We start from the raw sequence: 19,290 nt of genomic DNA, 5'->3' as shown, positions 1-19,290 counted from the left end.
TTCTGGGAGAAGGTGGTTAAAAGGATTTTAACAATATTTACGAAAAATTTTCCCCAAGATAATCCATGCTGTGGAGATGTTATATAAAACAACATTTATTTTATTCCCATTCAGTATGTCTAAAATTTTTGACAAAAAACGACTTTTCCCACAAACTTAAGTCTTCCACTTGTCTCCCTTTTTTGGATTCATCGTCCTCCCTTCTATTCATTCCCAGAGTAGGAACCACTGAGCAAGCCTAGGCTCCTGCTACTCCCTCTATTCACTGTCAGTCACCTAGTCCTATTCCACTTCAGTATCCCCCATCTCTGGCTCCTCCTTTCTGTCCTGGTTTAGACCTTTAGCACCTAGCCCACTGCAGTATCTCTCACTAATTTCCTTGCCTCTGGCTTTGTACCTGTCCATCGCTACACCACCCACTTTCTCCATGTGGACATTAGCATCTTTCCAACTTGCATATGATGATGCCACTCTCCTCTGCATTGCCTCCAAAACAAAATCTAAACTCCTTAGAACAGGCACATGGCCATTTAAAGTTCTCCATGTCTGCCCTTGCTTTCCCACCTTCCTTATCTCACCAACCATTTCCCCTTCATATTTCTATTTCTAGTTCTCACACATCTCTATCCCTTTCTAAATGATGGTCTTACAGGTAGAAAACACTTTTCTTTCTCTCTTAGCAAGTTTCTATTTGTCCTTCAGGTGTTAGCTTAAAGATCTCTTTGATACAGCCATCCCTGATATCTCTGATAGAGATTATTCTTTTTTTTTTTTTTTTTTTTTTTTGACACGGAGTCTTGCTCTCTCACCAAGGCTGGAGTGCAGTGGTGTGATCTCGGCTCACTGCAACCTTAGAGACTATTCCCTTCTATTTGTATTGCAGGGAAATGTGCTTTCATTATAATAACTATTAAGATATAATCATACTGTTTGTGTGTTGTGTGTATATATAAAATATCTCCTCCTTTAGTGAGGTGCTTCTTGAGGATATTACAGTGTCTTTTCATCTTGTATCCGCTGGTGCCTGCACTGGGAATACATAGGATGAATGACTGAATCCTGTTTTTACAGTGACAAGAAAGTTAAAAAGTTAAGAAACTATAAAAGCAGTGAACAGGACAGAAATTAGGGCTCAGAACTTCTGCAAGTTCTAAAATCACTAGGGAATGCCCATAGCAGTCTAAAATCCAGTAATCAACAGGTGAAGTCACTCCGACCAAAAGATTTAGTACATACCTTCTGATGAAGAGAAAGCACCATATGTGGAAAACTTGCAAACTGGAAAAGCACAAAGAAAATGAGCTGACTTGAGAGATGCTGCCACAGGAGTTGGCTTGTTCCCCCATCGTCAAACTTCTCCTCGGTCTCAGATCGCTCCATGGCATAAACAACCAGATCCACCAACTGGTCCTCCAGCACAGGGCAGCGCTGCTTGTGCTGTAGGGCAGAGATTAAATACAGTATTCCAAAAGCCTCTCGGTTAGTTTCAGAAGTTACCAGTTAACGAGCATTACTTGTAACAAGAGGCTGAGAAGCATGGAATGAAGTTGAACTTAAGAAGTTAAGGTTAGATTTAGTCTATTAAAGCTGCATCATGTTCTATTATCATACAGGATAAGTTTCAAAAAAATTTTTTGAGGTTTCCTACAAAACAGACGTCCCATTAACTTTGACTTCCACTATGGACATTATTCTTTCAATTTGACAAAGGGCAATGCATCGTAGAAAATTCTGTTATTTATCCTTTGGAAAAAGATAACATTTTAAAGCATATGAAACAGGGATAGCAGTATTAATTTTGCAATCTAAGTCGAAAGATGAAAACCCTGGATTTACAGGGAGCAAATATTGTGACAGAACAAATAAAGCAGGTATGTGAATCTCTTTATTTTAAAGTAACCCCTATAAGTTTACACTAACTTTATATACAGAGGTATATCTAAATAGCTACCAGATTATTCAACATCTGTTTTCAGTGTGTGGTATTGGTCCTGACACTGAAATGGAAACTTCTTCCACAAGTGGAAAAAAATTGATCTCTGCGCTTCCTTCTTGGAAGCCAAACATAATGCAGCTTTAATTTTAAATTAGACCACTTTAAAATCTAAAACAAGAAAAAGAATTCAGTTTAAACACTAAAAATGAGAATGCAGCTTCCCTTTCTAGAGGCAAAAAGATCTGTGCTTTTAAAAGTGATTTAAAAAATATACTTTTACCAAAAGAAATATGTTAAGCCATGTTTAAGCCATTTTCATATTTCCTTTATAAATATGTTATATGACTTAGTAGCAGGCAGTTGGAAGCCCTTCTAGTGAATACAATTACTAATACAGATCTTTCCCCCTAAACTTTAGGTGTGATTATCAGTCTTTTGCCATGAAAAAGGGATATGATTTTTTCAAATTTAGGGAAAAAATGCAAAATGGGGACAAATTTGGAAATAAACAAGACATAATGAATAGCATCCCCTCTTTTGCATGCTCTTTGCCAGCTCCAAACTTGTAAAGCTCCAATATAGCTGCAGTTTCTTAAAGCATGCAAATAAAACAAACATCTATCCAAATGATAAGCATCAATGGTTGTTTCTTATTTTTTCCAAAAACACAATGCCATGACCACAGTTCAACCACATTACAGGTTTACAAATAGCAATATTAACACCACCAGTTGAGACTACAATACTTTTCCTCCAAATGTAATTATCATTATGAAGCAGAGCAAAGTGCAACAGACAACACTACAGACTATTTCTTAAATCAGCATGCAAAACTACTGTGTACAGGGCTTGAAATTCACTAGTTCTGCCAACCACCAACAACCTAAGAAATGTGTCAGACAACACAAATTTAGAGTGAGATCATTCAAAGTATACAGAGTCAGAAAAAATTGTGAAAAGAAGTAAAGCCAGGATTTCCAGTAGGAATTTTTCACTAGTGATGGGAATTTGCTTCCAGTTTGGAAACTGACCAATTTGTCATCTATTTCTCCATCCATAATGGTCTTCCATCAATCTGCTTTAGGAAAAAAGAGCAAACTAAATAAAATTGGTTTTTAGCACCTGAGTCATTTTGGAGTTTCCCTTTTCAGTATTAGCTATTTAAGAAAAAAACTGGATTTTCCCCTACATATTTTTAGGCATGTAGTGACTGTCATACAGTTAATGATTTTAAAAGGAAAGCAAAAATATTACGATTTTGACAAAGCAAGAACTAGGAAATTTACAGTTAAAGCTGATGGTCTTTCAACACATGCCATGACCCTTAACTTTTCTGTCAGAAATTAAGTCAGTCAGGAATCGCTGCAGTATCTAATGCTCCAGCACCTGAATGTAGCAGAAGAGCTATCAGGATTAACTACAGATTTCCCAGGTGTTTTTAGTTAAAGCCAAGGCTATTTCTCAAATCAAGTTTAAAGACAGCTTAAATATGTTGCTTTATCTGTAAATTTTGGTAATATCAAAAAAAAAAAAGTCTAAGCTACAAAATGATCTGTACTGCTACTTCAGAATAATAAACTGCTTTAGTTTTCAATTATTTAAAGACAGGCACATTAAAATTAAGACTCTCTACTACATAGCAGATGGTTTTACAAAGTGGAACAAACATTTGTAAAGCAGTTTCAGAATCTATGAATAAAAGTTAACTGTCAATCACTAGGCTAAGATTATTTCATAAGCCAATGGATGCTATGCCTGTAACTGTTCACATCTTGTTTTGTGAAAGCTTTGGTGAATTTAAGTCTTCAAAATACTGACAAAGTTAAATTTGTTAATGTACATCATAACTATATGCCTACTTAGTTAAAACCTGTTTTAAGACTATTTAAATTCAATATTTTAACAATTCTATTTCTACCTAGTAGCCCAAACTATACTGAAACTTCATTTAACATTTTCAGCTTTGATAAAAGCTAAAAATCAGGCAAATGACATTAATAGAAACATTAATATTAACCCTTCACCTACGCCCGATTCCTTCCCAGCACTATTTCAAATGGCAAATGATAGCGCTTTTCAGTCTTAGCATCTCATATCCTATATTGAGTAGTACTTGACACTTTTCATGTACAGTTCTCATAATGCTTTTGCAGCAAAATTTTAACATACTGTACTTAGGTGAGCTTAAATTAATTTTAAATTATTTCAGTGATGTAAATCAATTTTAAAATAATATCTATTCAGGAGAAGTTGGGAAGAAAAATTCCTTTCAATGTCATTTTCTCTTTCAAAATCATATTCACTGCTTTAACCGAGAAAGTTACCAATAATCAGAATAATTTCAAAGAGAAACTTACTGATTAACATAAGATCAAATGAATGATGAATACTTCACTGTCTCATAGTAGCCAAGGTTGATACACCACCATGTAAGAGGCTGAGGAGTGCATCTATTTTACAGTGCTTTTATTCGGCAGAAAGAATACAAACTTGTGTAAGCACATAAAAAACAAGATTTTTCCCCTGTGAGTTGAAGTCTAACGCTCCATCTTGCCGGTCACGGAACTGGGCTATTTATGACTTGCTGAATGTAACCAATAATAGCATAAAATATAACCCAATTCCTACTGGAAAATGTAATGTGAACAGCTCTTAAGGTTTCAAAAGCTATGAGTAAATTATCACATTGCTAGAGAAAGGACAAGAAAGTATAGTGTAGGATGCAGTTCTGTAATGATAAAAAGATGTAATACGATGATTTGGTTATCTTTAATCATATGCTTCTTATCCTGTGGGTTCTCCTTTTCTAGTCTACTTTCCAGTAGGTAAAAATATCATGTCAACTGAGCATATTGTCTTCTATCTACACAACCCTTAACTAAAGAGTTTTCTATGAAAACGATTACTGATGAATTGTGAATTTTTGACAATGTTTACACTACAGTGGTACCAATACTAATAATGTTCTGTCAGCATTTCCATTATAAACTTTATTTTTTATGGATTTATGTCTTAGTCATAAACTTTTTAGGTTGAAACTTGTTATCAAAATGATCAGATCAGAAATACTCTCAATTGTTTCGTCAATTTCTAGTTTGAGAAGAGCTGCCCGCCCCCAAAAGAAAAAAGCTTAGGATAGCTAAGGATATCTGGGGGAAGGTATTTGCAGCTCAAATGACCATGGGTACATTTATCCACCAAACTGTAAAAAAATTGAGTCAAGTATGACTTAAGGTTCACTGTAAAAATTACTTTTAAAACATAGCATGAAGCATTCTTTCAAAGTTAACTGAATACTTACCTCTAATTCAATGAAAGTTGATCAGAATTAATGACTTGGTATTTAAGATGTTAAATTGACAGATTATATGAGGTAACTGTCAGATACTCTAGTGTGAAGCAGTTTCAGTTTCACATGTACAAAAGCTTGTCCAAACAAGGAAACTTGGCAAATTTTTCAGAAGAAAAACTTAAAATAACAAAAGAGATACTGCTACTAGGGTGAGGTTTGGCATGCAAAGTTTCAACACTGAGCAAGTTTTATGGCCAAGCTATATGTCCTTAAAAATAGGGCTTTATAAATGGAAGCACTGGCACAACCTTCACTATAGTATTGCAAACAGTAACGCTATTTTATATAACCTAGACAAGAACGTCTTTTTAAAATCAAAAAGCTGGTCTATTTTAATATGTTGGGCTCAAAAATTTTTAACAAAAATAATTGGAACCACTATTTTGTTTAAAATATCAAAGGTGAAAAGTCCTGGAACAGACTTGGGACTGTATAAGAGTTTGATTTATAAAGTTTGGCCATAGTGTTTTTCTCCCACCGCAGGTGAGTGTCAGTTGAGAGGAGCTCACTCTAGGAGGAAGGCACTTCTGGCAAAGACTGACAAAGAAGGGTGTTTGTCAAGCAGGTGTGGGGTCACCTAAGAGTCTGACATTTCTTAGTCAATCCCCATGTTTCCAAAAAAGCCTTTCCTGTATAAAGTTTACCACTCCAACTTTTAAAAGCAGCATATCTCTACTAAAGTGCCTTTTTTCTCTTTTTTGTGTTGTTTTTAATTTGTTTTTGTTTTAAGGCAAAGCAACATAAGTATTTCTGTTGTTGTTATTTTTCTTTATTTGTTTTAGCAGTCTGGAAAGATAAAGGCCACCATAAATCTTTCCATCTCTGAAAATTCCACCAGGCTAGCTTTAGCCCTAAAGTAGGAAAAAGTAAATGGAGTGGGAAGGAAAAATAAACCATCAAAAAGTGACAGGCTTCATTGAGTGCCAGGTGTTGTCTCTTTGTTACCAAAAAAAAAAAAAAAAAGAAAAAAAGAAAAAAAAAAGTATATTAAAAAAAAACAAACACCAAAAAAACAAAAACAAAAACAATCCACCAAAAATAACTCTCATATCCCAAGAAGAAATCGTTCTTTAGTGGCCTTGGTCTCAGCATGGTCCTGCCAATTTCAAGCCCCGACCATACACGTATTCTCTAAATGGAATCAGTGGCTACAAAGCGGCCAGCGTATCGTTAGTCACAATACAACAGTAAGGTTGTGAACATACCTGAGCAATGTTCAAGGTCTAGAGCATTGGAGGATGGGCAGGACAAGACAGGACAGAACAAAAATAAAGGAAGAAAAAAAGAAAAGACAAAACAGTGACTATGAGGCCAGCCTCAAGGAACCCAGAGTCAGCACAAACCCTCCCACATGTTAAACCACCAAAAACAAGCAAACACACACCAAAAAAAAAAAAAAAAAAAAAAAAAAAAAAAAAGTCAGCAAGAAGGCCACGCTGAAGATACCAAGGGTTATATAAAAACAGACACCCAAACAAAAAAAAAAAGTCAAAAATTATGGTTAAGTCATGTGTAGGTTTCTCTGGCAAAAGGTATACTTGAAACTGGCCTTATAGAAAAAAAAGCAATGCAAAATAAACCAATTTTAAAATTTTTTCTTTTTAAATTTAAACATTCTTAAAGTAATATATAAATGGTAGGAATAATATATTGTTTAAAAAACCATGTATATTTTTAAAAGTCACTAAGTAGTCTTTAACTGTTTTGCTCAGTTAGCTATAGCAAAGAAAAGAGAAAAGAATAGTGCAGATTCTATGCAGAATTTACTAGGTTTCCAGCATAGTACAGTACCTGCTTATTTAAACCTAGCATATTGCAGACCATATCCCTGGAATAAGGCTGCTCCAATACATATCTCAACAAAGCAGTCTGTGGTTCAAAGAGATCCTTTAAAGAAAATAAGAAAATCATTGCTTCAAGATCAATGTCAACATTAATCCAAATTATTAGAAATGAGATTTAAAAATCCTCTAAAGGCACTTGTTACCTTCACAGAGTAGGCAGTATCTAGTGGGAAAAAAATCATAGGATTTTAGTGCTTACAGTTCATCTGTTCCCACCCCTCATTTGCCTCATTTGACACCTGAGATGAAGCGGCTTGCCCCAAGGTCATACAGAGGGTAACAATAAAGATAACACTAGAACCAGACCTTCCAATCTCCCTTCCCCAGTGTACTTTCCACTATACTTTAACTGAAAACGCAGAAGGTTTACATTTTTAAAATTTTAGCATCTCACTAATGTCAATTTATATAGATTTTGTCCTAGGTGATCATGTCTCCTAGGCATAAAGAAGCATTATTAATAATATCTTTGCTTCCTTTCTGTTAAAACTTAACAAGTCAATTTTCTAGAAGTCTTTCTAGGCATGTAAGTATATAATTTCTGATAGCCAAATTCAGTTTATAATAAATAGTACTAGGCGGGGCATAGTGGCTCATGCCTGTAATCCTAGCACTTTGGGAGGCCGAGTTGGGAAGATCTCTTGCGCCCATGAGTTTGAGGCCAGCCTGGGCAATATGGCAAAACCCTATCTCTACAAAAAAATATAAAAAACTAGCCGGGCATGATGGCATATGCCTGTAGTCTCAGCTACTCAGGAGGCTGAGGTGGGGAAGGTCACCTGAGTCCCAAAGGTTGAGGGTGTGGTGAGCTGTGATCATGCCACTATACTCCAGCCTGGGTGACAGAGTGAGAGCCTGATTTAAGAAACAAATAATCAAACAAAAAATAATACTAGAAAGTGACATTAAAAACAAAATCTTTTTCAGAGTTTTCCAAATGACAGGCTGAATGTTTATTCAATGTCTTGAATATAGGCCAATCAATTCCCTATTTTCCTAATGGGATTCAAAAGACAGCTTTTCAGCTTAAAGCGTATCAACTTTTTGAGAAGTAGATGAAACAGCGATAAGCCTATTTATATTTGTTATTTTTGCCTGCCCATACTTAAAAGATATTAATTTAAAAATATTAATTTATGTTTATTAAATAGATTAATTTAGAAGGATTTCATTCTAGTTTATTTTAACTCTTCCATGATGCTAGATGGTTTCTAAGTCATCTAATGGCTTTCTAGAGCACATCGTTTTCATTTCTATGTTGCTGGGGACATAACATTTTGATAGAGTTAATGAAAGTTTTTCTTCTTACAGACCTCAAGTACAGCCTGCATAAGGTTAGGGGGATGTTTTTAAATGTCCCCTTAGGTGGATGGACAGATAGAAAGAAAAAAAATCACTTTATATACCTATTTTTAAGATAATCTTTAAAAGACTATGCTATTGTAACTACGATGTAAAAACCTTAGAAACAGTTATGGCATTAAATTTCTTTTTTTTTTTTCTTTTAAATTCATTCCTATCAGCCTGTAATCCCTCTCTAGTCACCCCATCTACCGGAATGTCTTTGTTTACTGTTTCTTTCTTCATTTTAACAGTAAAATGTCTAGGAAAGGGGTCGAGTACATAAACATTCACTTCAATGTGCTAATTTTAAAGAATTCCTGAGGCATTTTAAAACAGAATAACTAAAGTGACTGTTTTACGAAGACGTTCTTATAGCAAGAGTTGACCATGCAGATATAGTTGTAAAAAGAGCAACTAGGCCCAAAAAATTATCAGTCCAGTCAGCAAGACTGCTCACTAATGCAACAATTTAGAAGGACTGGTGCCCCTTAAAGGGTACATCAAAATTTCAGTGATTTGAAAAAGCATACCCTCTTCCCTTTAGGGTTAAACTTAGAAATGTGACTTCAAATATAGTCACATTAGTCTTAAGTATCATTGTAATGACGTAATTTTCTGTTCAGAAATGTAATCTAAGAAGAATGAAGACAGTTTCTAAATACTGTTTTACAAGTGTAAACAAAAACACTATTTCCAAATTTGGAAGGACAAATAACTTGATAGCACAGGTGTTAGGAGTGTAGATTCTGGAATCAGACTGAGTTCACATTGAAATGCTCTACCACTTTTAAAATGTGGGGACTTAATCAACGAATCAATTTAAAATTTCAGTTTCCCACCTCCAAATACCTTGCCAGAGGTGGACCACTGGAGCATAAACACCCACAATAGCATCAACCACAGGGTATATTTGGATACTAGAATAACATGATAAACTATAAGCTATCTTTCATTAAATATTTACTTCTTCAGATTATGAAGCAACAATTTAGCATCACACATAATCTAGGTTGAAGACTGTCAGATGGACTAAAAGTGTCATTATATTTAGCACCATACCTTATCATATGGCAAAAGGCCTTTCAAAGGAAAACGAAGAGTTGCAGGATCCAGTTTCCATGAATTACAAATGGCACCCGAGTTATTTACAACTGGCAGAAGACTACAGCGACCTGTACGTATCACAAAAATGTTTTTAAGTAAATGTGAACACAGCAGTACTTCATTCACTTCATAAATATTTAATGAACATATATGCTGAAATAGGCATTGGTTTGGTTTAAAAATGGCTTATAAAAATGTTTCAATGAGACTGAAGTCTGGGAATTTTATTTTTAGTTCCGATAGTTGAAGATCAATTTGCACAGGCTTTCCGAAGTTGAAAATGTTGCATTTTGTCTAAATATCTAGGGCAGAGATCAGCCAACTATAATCCATGGGCCAAATCCAGCCTGGGACCTGTTTTTGTAAAGTTTTATTGGAACACAACTGCCTTTGCAGTCCAATGGCAGAGCTGAGTATTTGGAACAGATTCTGTAGCCTATGAAGCTTAAAATATTTACTAAATGGGCCTTTACAGGAAAAAATTTAAGACCGCTAGTTCAGTGTCAACATGATTAAACTTTATGCAGGATATTCCTAGAGGCTTTACATGTCACATATGACTATCAGCTCATACATCCAACTGCCTAACAAATATTGTCACTTGGATGTCCTACAAGCACCTCAAACATGTCTCAAATTTATCATCCTTCTCCAACCTACTTTGGAGGTTGGAGAACCTACATGATATCAATATCTACATGATATCAATATCCACTCAATTACAAAAACTAGAAATCTGATAATTATCTGTCTAGTGTCTATTTAGATTATTTTTGTATTTTCAGTATCTAGAACAGCACCTGGCTCATAGGAAGAACTCAATATTTGATCACTGAATAAACAATGGTCTATATTTCCACACAGTTCTGAGGTCACCATGATTTCTAGAAATAATTCAAGAGGATACGTGGGCACTGCAAAAATTGCCAAATCACATGGTTATTTTTAAAAGAAAGTTCAGAGACTCTAACAAAACATGGGAAAATGGAAAATTAGATGAAAGGAAGAGCAAAAGTGGGAATTAGAATGGGCTGAGTGAGCTTGACACCTTCACGTTCTGTAGCCACAGAGGGACAGGTCTGTTGAGCCTTCCAGCTGCCTAAAAATTCCATGGTGCTTTACTAGCTGTATTAAAATGTCTTTCTAATCACCAAGAAACCCACTTCTAGAATGGTTTTAAATGAAGATTAAACCCATTCCAGAGTTTCTTTTTCCTCCCTGTATTTGGCACACAAAGTAAGTGAAAACAAGTGAAAGACATTATATTAAGCTCTTAGAGAGTCACCAATATGACAAGCCACCAAGGCACATATTAAGAGACCATCCCTCAGCTTTGTTCAATAGTTAGATTACTAAAAATCAGGTACTATTTGGCATATTTAAAATTATAATCCTACCACAAATGGAGTTTATCCTTGCGGTGGGCCTGAAGGTATCCACAAAGTCTGATACTAGGTTTCCAAGTAACTGCAGAGAGAAAGAAAGAGGGAAGTTAAGTAAATAGTACAAAAGGAAAATTGAGACTGCCCCTGAAATATCGTGAACATTTACATAAAATGAGATAATATATGTAAAGATTTAGTACAATGCCCTGGCACATGATAATTGTTTAAAGGTTAGCTCCCTTTTGCTTCCTTCTAAAAAAAATCACTCACCAGTTCATCTGTCCCTGAATTAAACCAAGTCACACCACTATATCCTTAGCTATTTGATGAAGCTGAGCATATTTTATCACATGGCATATAAATTGTCTCAATGGAAATGTAGAGAAATGAAAGAAATACATCATGATTAAAAATATACATATTATCTAAGGATAAAGTCATCATTAAAAGGATAAGCACACAAAAATAAGATTAATATAACTGTTTTTGACAAAATACCCTTTTCTGTGTGTGAGACGGGGTCTCATTCTGTTGCCGAAGCTGGAGTATAGTGGCACGATCACAGCTCACTGCAGCCTCAAACTCCTGGTTTCAAGTAATCCTCCTGCCTCAGCTCCTGAGTAGCTGGGGCAATAGGCATGTGCTACTATGCCTGGATAATATGTGTGTGTGTTTTTTAATGTTTTGTAGAGACAGCGTCTTGTTATGTTACCCAGGTTGGTCTTGAACTCTTGTCCTCAAATCATCTTCCCACCTTTGCCTCCCAAAGTGCTGTGAGCCACCGAACCCAGCCGAAAATTTATATTAAAAATTCGGGAAATATAAAATTTACCCAATGTGGAAGTTTGCCTTCAGGATACAGTTTCCTGATCTCAGTGACTGCAAAATAGGCTGGTAATAAGCAGGCATTTCTTTCCAAGATATATGCTATAACCTAAGAAAAATAAAAACGCCACATCATTCTTGACTAGTCCCACATATAAGCCTTTTATTTTATTTATTATCATTATTATTTTTTTTTGAGACAGGGTCTTGCTCTGTTGCCCAGGCTTTGAGTGCAGTGGCACAATCATGGCTCACTACCATCCTCGACCTCTGGGGCTCCAGTGGTGTTCCCACCTCAGCCTCCAGAGTAGCTGGGACTACAGGTGTATGCCAGCAGGCCTGGCTAACTTTCTAATTTTTTGTAAAGACAATGGGCTTAAATGAGCCTCCCACCTCGGCCTCCCAAAGCATTGGGATTACAGACATGGGCCACTGAATCTGGTCCATGTGAGCCTTTTAAATACAACAATGATAATGACAACAAAAAAGATATTAAAAAGTAGAGATGTTACTTTCTGGAGAGATGTTGGTCAAAGGACAAAATTTCAGTTTGACAAGAGGAATAAGTTCAAGAGACCTATTGGACCTTATGGTGACTATGGTTAATAACAATATAATGTATACTTCAAAATTGCTAAGAGAGATTTTAAGTGTTATCATTAAAAAAATAAGTATAATATATATATACACACACAGACAATTGCTACTTGTCGATTAAAATAAAATGTAGAGATATTATTTATTGGATTTATTGGGTTTCAACTGTAGCATAAAAGAATACATTTATATGCAAAAAATATCTAAAAATAAAGATTAATAAACAATGGAATACATTGTTAATGGTTAGTCAATAACCTTGCACATGCTTTAAATATTGGCACACTTAAACAGGAGAGCAACAGACCAACTTAACAATTCTTGCAATACTAGTTACAAAGTACAAAGATCTTTTAAGTGGTCCACATGCTGAGGTCTTGTAATGGTTTAAGCTATTTTAATTTCTATTTCATTGTTTTCGTAATTTAAAACCATGAATTAAAATTTAAAATGTCCTTTTGAAATATAAGGGAACTAGCATCTCTTAAAATAGAAGTGATTTTTTTTTGTAGAAGAAATAGAGCATCTCACAAAATACCGTAAGTATTAAAAGCACAGACCTAAACAAAGCTAGACTTTTTTGAGGTTGTGATCATGAATTTCAGACATGTCTAAATTACCTCTCTTGCTGCCAGAAGCTGCTGTACAACAGCAGAGCTCACTGTATTGGGAATTGTCAAAATCTTCTCCAAAATCACTTTTAAGAGATCTCGAACACCCTGATATAAGAAAAAAGACATGGGTTAAAATTAAGTAGTGTCTACTGTGTTAGCTAAAACATCCAAAGGTTTCAGGGTTATATATTCCTTCCAGGTCACACCTTTAAATTTTCTGAATCCTAGTTACTATCTACGTCCTTAACATTAACTCAAGAGAAGAGTCATGTTCCAAAACAGAATTCTAAAGACTGTCTTACAATACAACGAGCAAAAAAAGTCATTATATGGTTTGCCAAGCCTTTTTGGCCCTCATAACAATAGAAGGGTTTCCACTGTTACAAGGGTCAAACACCTTAATTTATACATACAGACAGAAATACATTTTAACAAGACTTGAAAGCACTGAAAACTTGAGTAACAGTATTAAACTTTTTGGTAGATGACTCTTTCTGCTCACTCCCTTTTGTGCTGGGATTATAGGTGTGAGACACTGTGACTGGCCTATTCTCCCTTCTCATCCATCACATACTTTAATCTTTCAAGGATATCCAAGGCTATTCTGTTAATCATTTCCACATATCTAATACCAGTTACATTATCTGATATATAAAGAAGAAATTTCATTCAACATGCATTTATTGACGATGAACTAGGTAACCAAGCTTGTAAAAGACAGAACATTTACATAAAAGAACAATTATGAAGTACCATACAAATAAGAAGGCAAAAATTGCATAAGTGCGAGTAAAGAGAAAATAATTATCAAAAGCTTCTTAGAGTTAACTGTGTGATAAATCATGATTTAAACTAATAATTATCTGTTAGGTCATTATCTGGTAAGTCATTTCAGATTAGAGAAAATGCAGAAATAAAGCACAGGGTCAGACACTAGTAGTTCTTGGGAAAAGGACAATAACAAAACTCTCCTAAAGATACAGAGTCCCTAAGCCATTTTATGAGACAAAATTAGAGAGTGTATGTTGTTTTTGGTCAAGAGCCCAAAGTGCTGAAGATATTAGTTGAGGTAAGACTCACGTCCAAGGGAGGTGAAGCAGGTCTTGCTCCCTTCATCAGTGATGCCTACCATCCCTTCTCAGTTCCACACACCCCTGCTCTGTGCTTTCATTTGAAGGGATCATAACACTTGCAGCATGAAGGAACATGGATTCTGCTTTGTGACTTCCCTACTCTTCATAAAAATGTATCAGCTACCTGTATTTATAAGAATGTTGGGAGGGGAGTAGAGGAGCCATGGGAACAATTGAGTAATTTTAAATCTCTTCAGGAAATATACCACAAGAAACAGACAGATTTTGTAAATGCTTCCACATCATTTCTCTCACCTGAAAATAGGATATGCACACCGAAAAATCAATTATATCTGAAAGCAATAACTTTTTATAATGAGAAAAATATACCTTGTAATCCACTCCCCCAATTATTTTCCGAACCAGTTTAAATGTTAAGGCCCAAAGCTGTGTTCTTTCCCACTCAAGAGTGTCAGAGTTTATCAGGGATTCACAAACCAGCCTATAAAAAAAGAAACAGCCATTCCAGTTATAAGACAGAAATTTCCAAGTTCTCTAATAGCCACCGATATGGTTTGGCTGTGTACTCACACAAATCTCATCTTGAATTGTAGTTCCCATAATCTCCATGTGTCATGAGTAAAACCACTTAAATCATGGGGGACAGTTTTCCCCATCCTGTTCTCATGATAGTGAGTTAGTTCTCACAAGATCTAACGGTTTTACATGGGGATTCCCCCTTCGTTGGGCACTCATTCTCTCTCCCACCACCCTGTGTGATGAGGTGCCTTTTGCCACGATTCTAAGTTTCCCGAGGCCTCCCTAGCCATGCCGAACTGTGAGTCAATTAAACTTCTTTCCTTTATAAATTTCCTAGTCTCAGGTATGTCTCTGTTAGCAGCATGAGACAGACTAATACAGCCATAGTCTATGGACTGTATTATATTTATCCTCTCAAATATCTTTCATAAAAGTGCATTATTACTAAGCACACTTATAAATATGTGTAGCATTTTACATTCTTTACTTGTATGAAAGATCAAAAACAAAGTAAGAATGAAATAATATTCACTATGTTATATTTTATTAGAAAGAAGTGTATCTGGAGCTTTCGGTTACGTGTTTACCATCTATCACCTTGCGGTACACTGCATTTTTCCAAGAGGGTGGCAACAAGATTTTTGATGCCACATCTTCTTCTGAAATGTGACACTGACATTTCTCCCAAGGAGAGGTAGGGGGAAAGTCTATGTTCTCACTCCTTAGATGTGGGCAGACCTAAGACTATGGCCGAAAGGATGCAGTATGACTTCCAAGACAAGGTGACACAATTTCTGTCTAGCCCTCTTTTGCACATTTGCTGTTAGGCTCCACCATGAGGTGAGAAAGTTCAGGCCACAAGGCGAGGGCCTGTGGAGGTTCTGGCTAATAATCCCAGCTGAGGTTTCAGATGACAGCCAGGAACCAATCAACAGATATCTGAGTGGGGAAGCTTTTGCCATGCTCCAGCCCCAGCTACATCGATCATTAATCATTAAGACCTTGAGGAAAAAGTGCCTCCTAAGCCCAGTCAACCACAAAACCATGAATAATTTTAAAACCTGAGTATTATTGTTTTAAGCCATGAGGTGTTGAGGTTATGCAGCAAAAGTAAAGTGTTACAAACTAATCAAAGAGATTAATCTCAGCCCCTGGGCAGAAACATCTGGTTTTGAGCCTACAAGCATTATATAATTCAAAGACTATGACTCCTAAAAACTAAAACCTGAGGTATTATATAAAGGATTACTTGATGAACCTCACTTTCTTCTTCATTCTCTTATCTTTTCACAACAACCTCAACCAATTTCCAATCACATATAGAAAAGAAAATTATTCAGATTGCTCATACCCACTAAACGTACCTGGGTGGAAGGAGACCAGTCTCAACTGCCATTGCTAAGCAGTCATAAAGAAAAGAAATTCTTTTAGGACTATGCTGACCATGAATAAACTTAACAATCCACTGGATACACTGTTCATGAGACTCCTGGAAAATTAGAGAATGATTTTATTTGGGGTCTAAAGTTACATTTTTATAACAAATAGCTAATACTACAACTGGAAGTATACCAATACTATGAATGAAATACTTCACTATGAGCATCTGTGGATGAAAATAATTTTTTAAAAAAGCAAAATTAAAATGTTCCAATTTAGTATTTGTCACATTAAGCTTAAAATTTTGCAATTATATAGATAAAATGCTACCTTTTTATTATATGGGACCTTCAAAAGTATTAATTAATTAACTAACATATCAATGGTCAATAGAAAACTCTTAACACAGATCATTGTAAGGCATTGTAAACATTGCCCTTTATGGCATATACAAATATTACTGTCACCGGGGGTAAAAGTCATTATGGATCAGTATGTATCAGCCTTATGAGAATTAGGTGTGAATCTAATCCCTAAGAGCCTAAAGAGCCCACTATGAATCTAATGACATGTCACATTTCTAGACTTGCAAAACTTTAAATATGAGGTCAAACGTTGTGCTGTATCAAAGTTTATCTTCTAGGATATCTCCAAAAAGAGCCTATAATGTTCTGCTTCTCTCTATGACCACTGTTCTCATACATACTTCTATCGTGGCACATACGACAATGATTTGGAAATACCTATTTTCTTCCTGGTTTCTCCATTAGAGGGCCACATCATAATTCATAAAGTGTTGAATGAATTTTTTAAAAAAATTTTGGAAAGATGTTCAACATCACGAGAAATGCAAAATAAAATTATACTGAGATAAAATTTCTCATGTTTTTGATCAGCAAAGATCAAAAAGCGTAACATTCTATTGTGAGGTTATAATAAAAAGATACTCTCAAACACTGCTGGTGGAAGTATAAACTAGTATAACCCTTCTGGAAAATTTAATAATTTCTATAAAACTTACAAACCAGTAAGGCTTTTGACTCAGCAATACTATTTCTAGGAATTTATCCTATTTTTCAGGCATAATATTATTCATCACAGCACTGGTTAAATGAGAAAAAGTTAAGAAGAAACTTAAGAGTCAGTAGAAGATTGGTTAAAAGGAGGAAGGTACAGCCATACAATGGAATATTACATTGCTATTTAAAAAACAAGTAAGAAAGGAAGGAACAAGTAACTCTTGAACTGATAGGGAATTACCTTTAGATTATTATTAGGAGAAAAAAAGTGCTAATTAATTAACAGTGTACATGGTATATGATCATGCTATAAAAATGTTTCTATACGCATAAAATACTTCTAGGAGAAAACATAACTTGAGGATATTGGCTACAGACAGAAAAAAGAACAGGTAAGAGAAGAGAAAGAGACTAGTTATTGAATCCACCCTTTTTATACCTGTGCATTTTGAACCATATGAATGTATTACCTATTGGAAAACAATTAAACAAAAGGTTAAAACATGGCTGTATTAGCATTATATGATCCATGTCTGGAGTGGCAAATCTTATCACCAGTGGCTGACACACAGTTCTCATTTCCCTACCAATAATACACCATGAGAAGGTAAGGCACTACTGGAATGTGAGCTCTTTGAGGATGACACATTTTGTCTTTTTCACGGATACATTTTCTGGTAGCTGTTCTTTGTTACTTTTACAGTTTGTTTCCTCATTTTTACTATAATATCTTCCTATCGTTATTATAGAATCTTGGTATTCCTATTATAGCATCTTTGTATCAATGCTGTGCCAATCCCTTTATTAAGTAAAACAAATGGAATGTGTATCCTTGACAAGTAAAGCTTAACAAACATCTGTTTTCAAGTGTACCAAATAAATCTGAATAGGATGAAAATGATCTTAATTAGTCTAACATAGAGTTTTTTTTTTGTTAACATTGCACACTGTGCAGTATCAACTTGACTTCTCAATATACGTTTTCCACTGAAATATACAAATTAAAACAAACGTAAGCCAGAATAAAAAATGATGACAATTTTATTTCTTCCTTCTCAGGAAGATCTTAAGAGCAACATCAAAGTAAATGCTAAAGGAAAAAAAAAAAAGAAGAGGCCAAAAATCATCAGCTGAATGTATTAAAAATGAAGTGCTCACCTGAGAAAGACCACCCCAAAACTGTCTGAAGGCACCCAAACAGCTAATTAGTTTTGTTTTCTCATCTTCAGGAGTATCCATAAACATGCTAAAAAAATAAAAATTACATTATTTGTCATTCGTTTTAAAAAGGTAATTACACACAATCAGAATAGTGGATCTTAGAACCTTCCAACACGAAACTAAGTAAAATCTGACAGATACAATCACATGAAAACACAAAAATCCGCCACGCATACACTCACCCAGGAAAAGCCTCTTCTATAACTTCCGTTTTCTGTAAAAAAAAAAAAAAAAAAAAAAAAAATGTAAACAATGTTAATTTTAAAAAGGCGCCTCCCTTAGCCAAGTATTACAATGTAACACGGGACAAGTCACCTTAATCAGCTCCGAAACTATCAATACCTATCTGGCCCGTCACTGTATCGATTTCAAAGGATACAACGAACTTGACAGCAGTTTGAGAATCACTAAACCTCCCCGCATACAACCTCAGTGTCAAAACAAGAGAATAAAAAGGGAAGCGTGAGACGAGGTTGCCCAGGCCAGCTTCCTTGGTCTGCTGCCCCCGCGTCTACCAGTCCCCGAGTCGTAGTCCTGGGTGGCCGGCAGCTGCACTCACCACCACCTCTTCGAAAATGCTCTGCAGTTGCGTCTCCATCTGTACTATTACCCCCGCCTTTCCGGGGTGCCCGGCAAGGCCCGGGTCAGACCCGCGCTCCGGGAATATATGGGGCAGAGGGGCGGAGACCTCCGGAGGAAACCGTAGCTCTCTGGCGTCGCTTCCCTCACCCAGTGCTTTACCGGGAGCGTTCCCTCCGCAGCCCAGCCAACTGGAGGAACCTGTACGGAAGACCGGAAGGGCCCGGTACGCGCTGTTTGCAAACCCCGCAGAAACCAGCGGCGCCGCCAGACGGTTCCGTCTGTGGAGAAGGGCAGCCCGCAAGCCGGACGAGAGCGCCCCCAAACGGAACCTTGAGCCCAAGGACCCCGGAGGCGTCGTGGACCGCAGGCCGCCACCTCCCGGCTGGAGAACGAGTTGCTTCCTGCTCGGGACTAACCCGTTTGCAGACTGGGAAATGAAAAGCTTGGAACCCAGAGGCTGCAGCCTGCGGAAAA

At 36.1% G+C, this 19,290-nt stretch overlaps 1 protein-coding gene across 2 annotated transcripts in view; it reads right to left on the bottom strand.

Moving 5' to 3' along the window:
- Window positions 1-19,037, bottom strand: part of MED23 (mediator complex subunit 23) — a 41,793-nt gene extending 22,756 nt beyond the window's left edge. Inside the window, exons 1-12 of one of the 2 annotated variants that reach the window (XM_033235446.1) lie at window positions 18,794-19,037; window positions 18,417-18,448; window positions 18,172-18,259; window positions 15,979-16,103; window positions 14,465-14,576; window positions 13,008-13,106; window positions 11,798-11,899; window positions 10,978-11,047; window positions 9,536-9,648; window positions 7,080-7,175; window positions 6,494-6,511; window positions 1,237-1,437 (exon numbers count right to left, since the gene is read on the bottom strand). In XM_033235446.1, coding sequence (XP_033091337.1) covers window positions 1,237-1,437; window positions 6,494-6,511; window positions 7,080-7,175; window positions 9,536-9,648; window positions 10,978-11,047; window positions 11,798-11,899; window positions 13,008-13,106; window positions 14,465-14,576; window positions 15,979-16,103; window positions 18,172-18,259; window positions 18,417-18,448; window positions 18,794-18,832 — 1,095 coding nt within the window. In that variant the 5' untranslated portion in view covers window positions 18,833-19,037. The remainder of the gene's footprint in view (window positions 1-1,236; window positions 1,438-6,493; window positions 6,512-7,079; window positions 7,176-9,535; window positions 9,649-10,977; window positions 11,048-11,797; window positions 11,900-13,007; window positions 13,107-14,464; window positions 14,577-15,978; window positions 16,104-18,171; window positions 18,260-18,416; window positions 18,449-18,793) is intronic. The other variant, XM_033235445.1, reaches the window with a different exon arrangement.
- Window positions 19,038-19,290: the final 253 nt, after the last annotated feature.

Source organism: Trachypithecus francoisi, unplaced genomic scaffold (assembly GCF_009764315.1).
Source record: "Trachypithecus francoisi isolate TF-2019V2 unplaced genomic scaffold, Tfra_2.0 Lachesis_group15, whole genome shotgun sequence".
In the NCBI taxonomy this organism is placed as follows: domain Eukaryota; kingdom Metazoa; phylum Chordata; class Mammalia; order Primates; family Cercopithecidae; genus Trachypithecus; species Trachypithecus francoisi.
The sequence above is the reverse complement of the archived record's forward strand: the minus strand, read 5'-3'. Positions and strand labels throughout refer to the sequence as shown.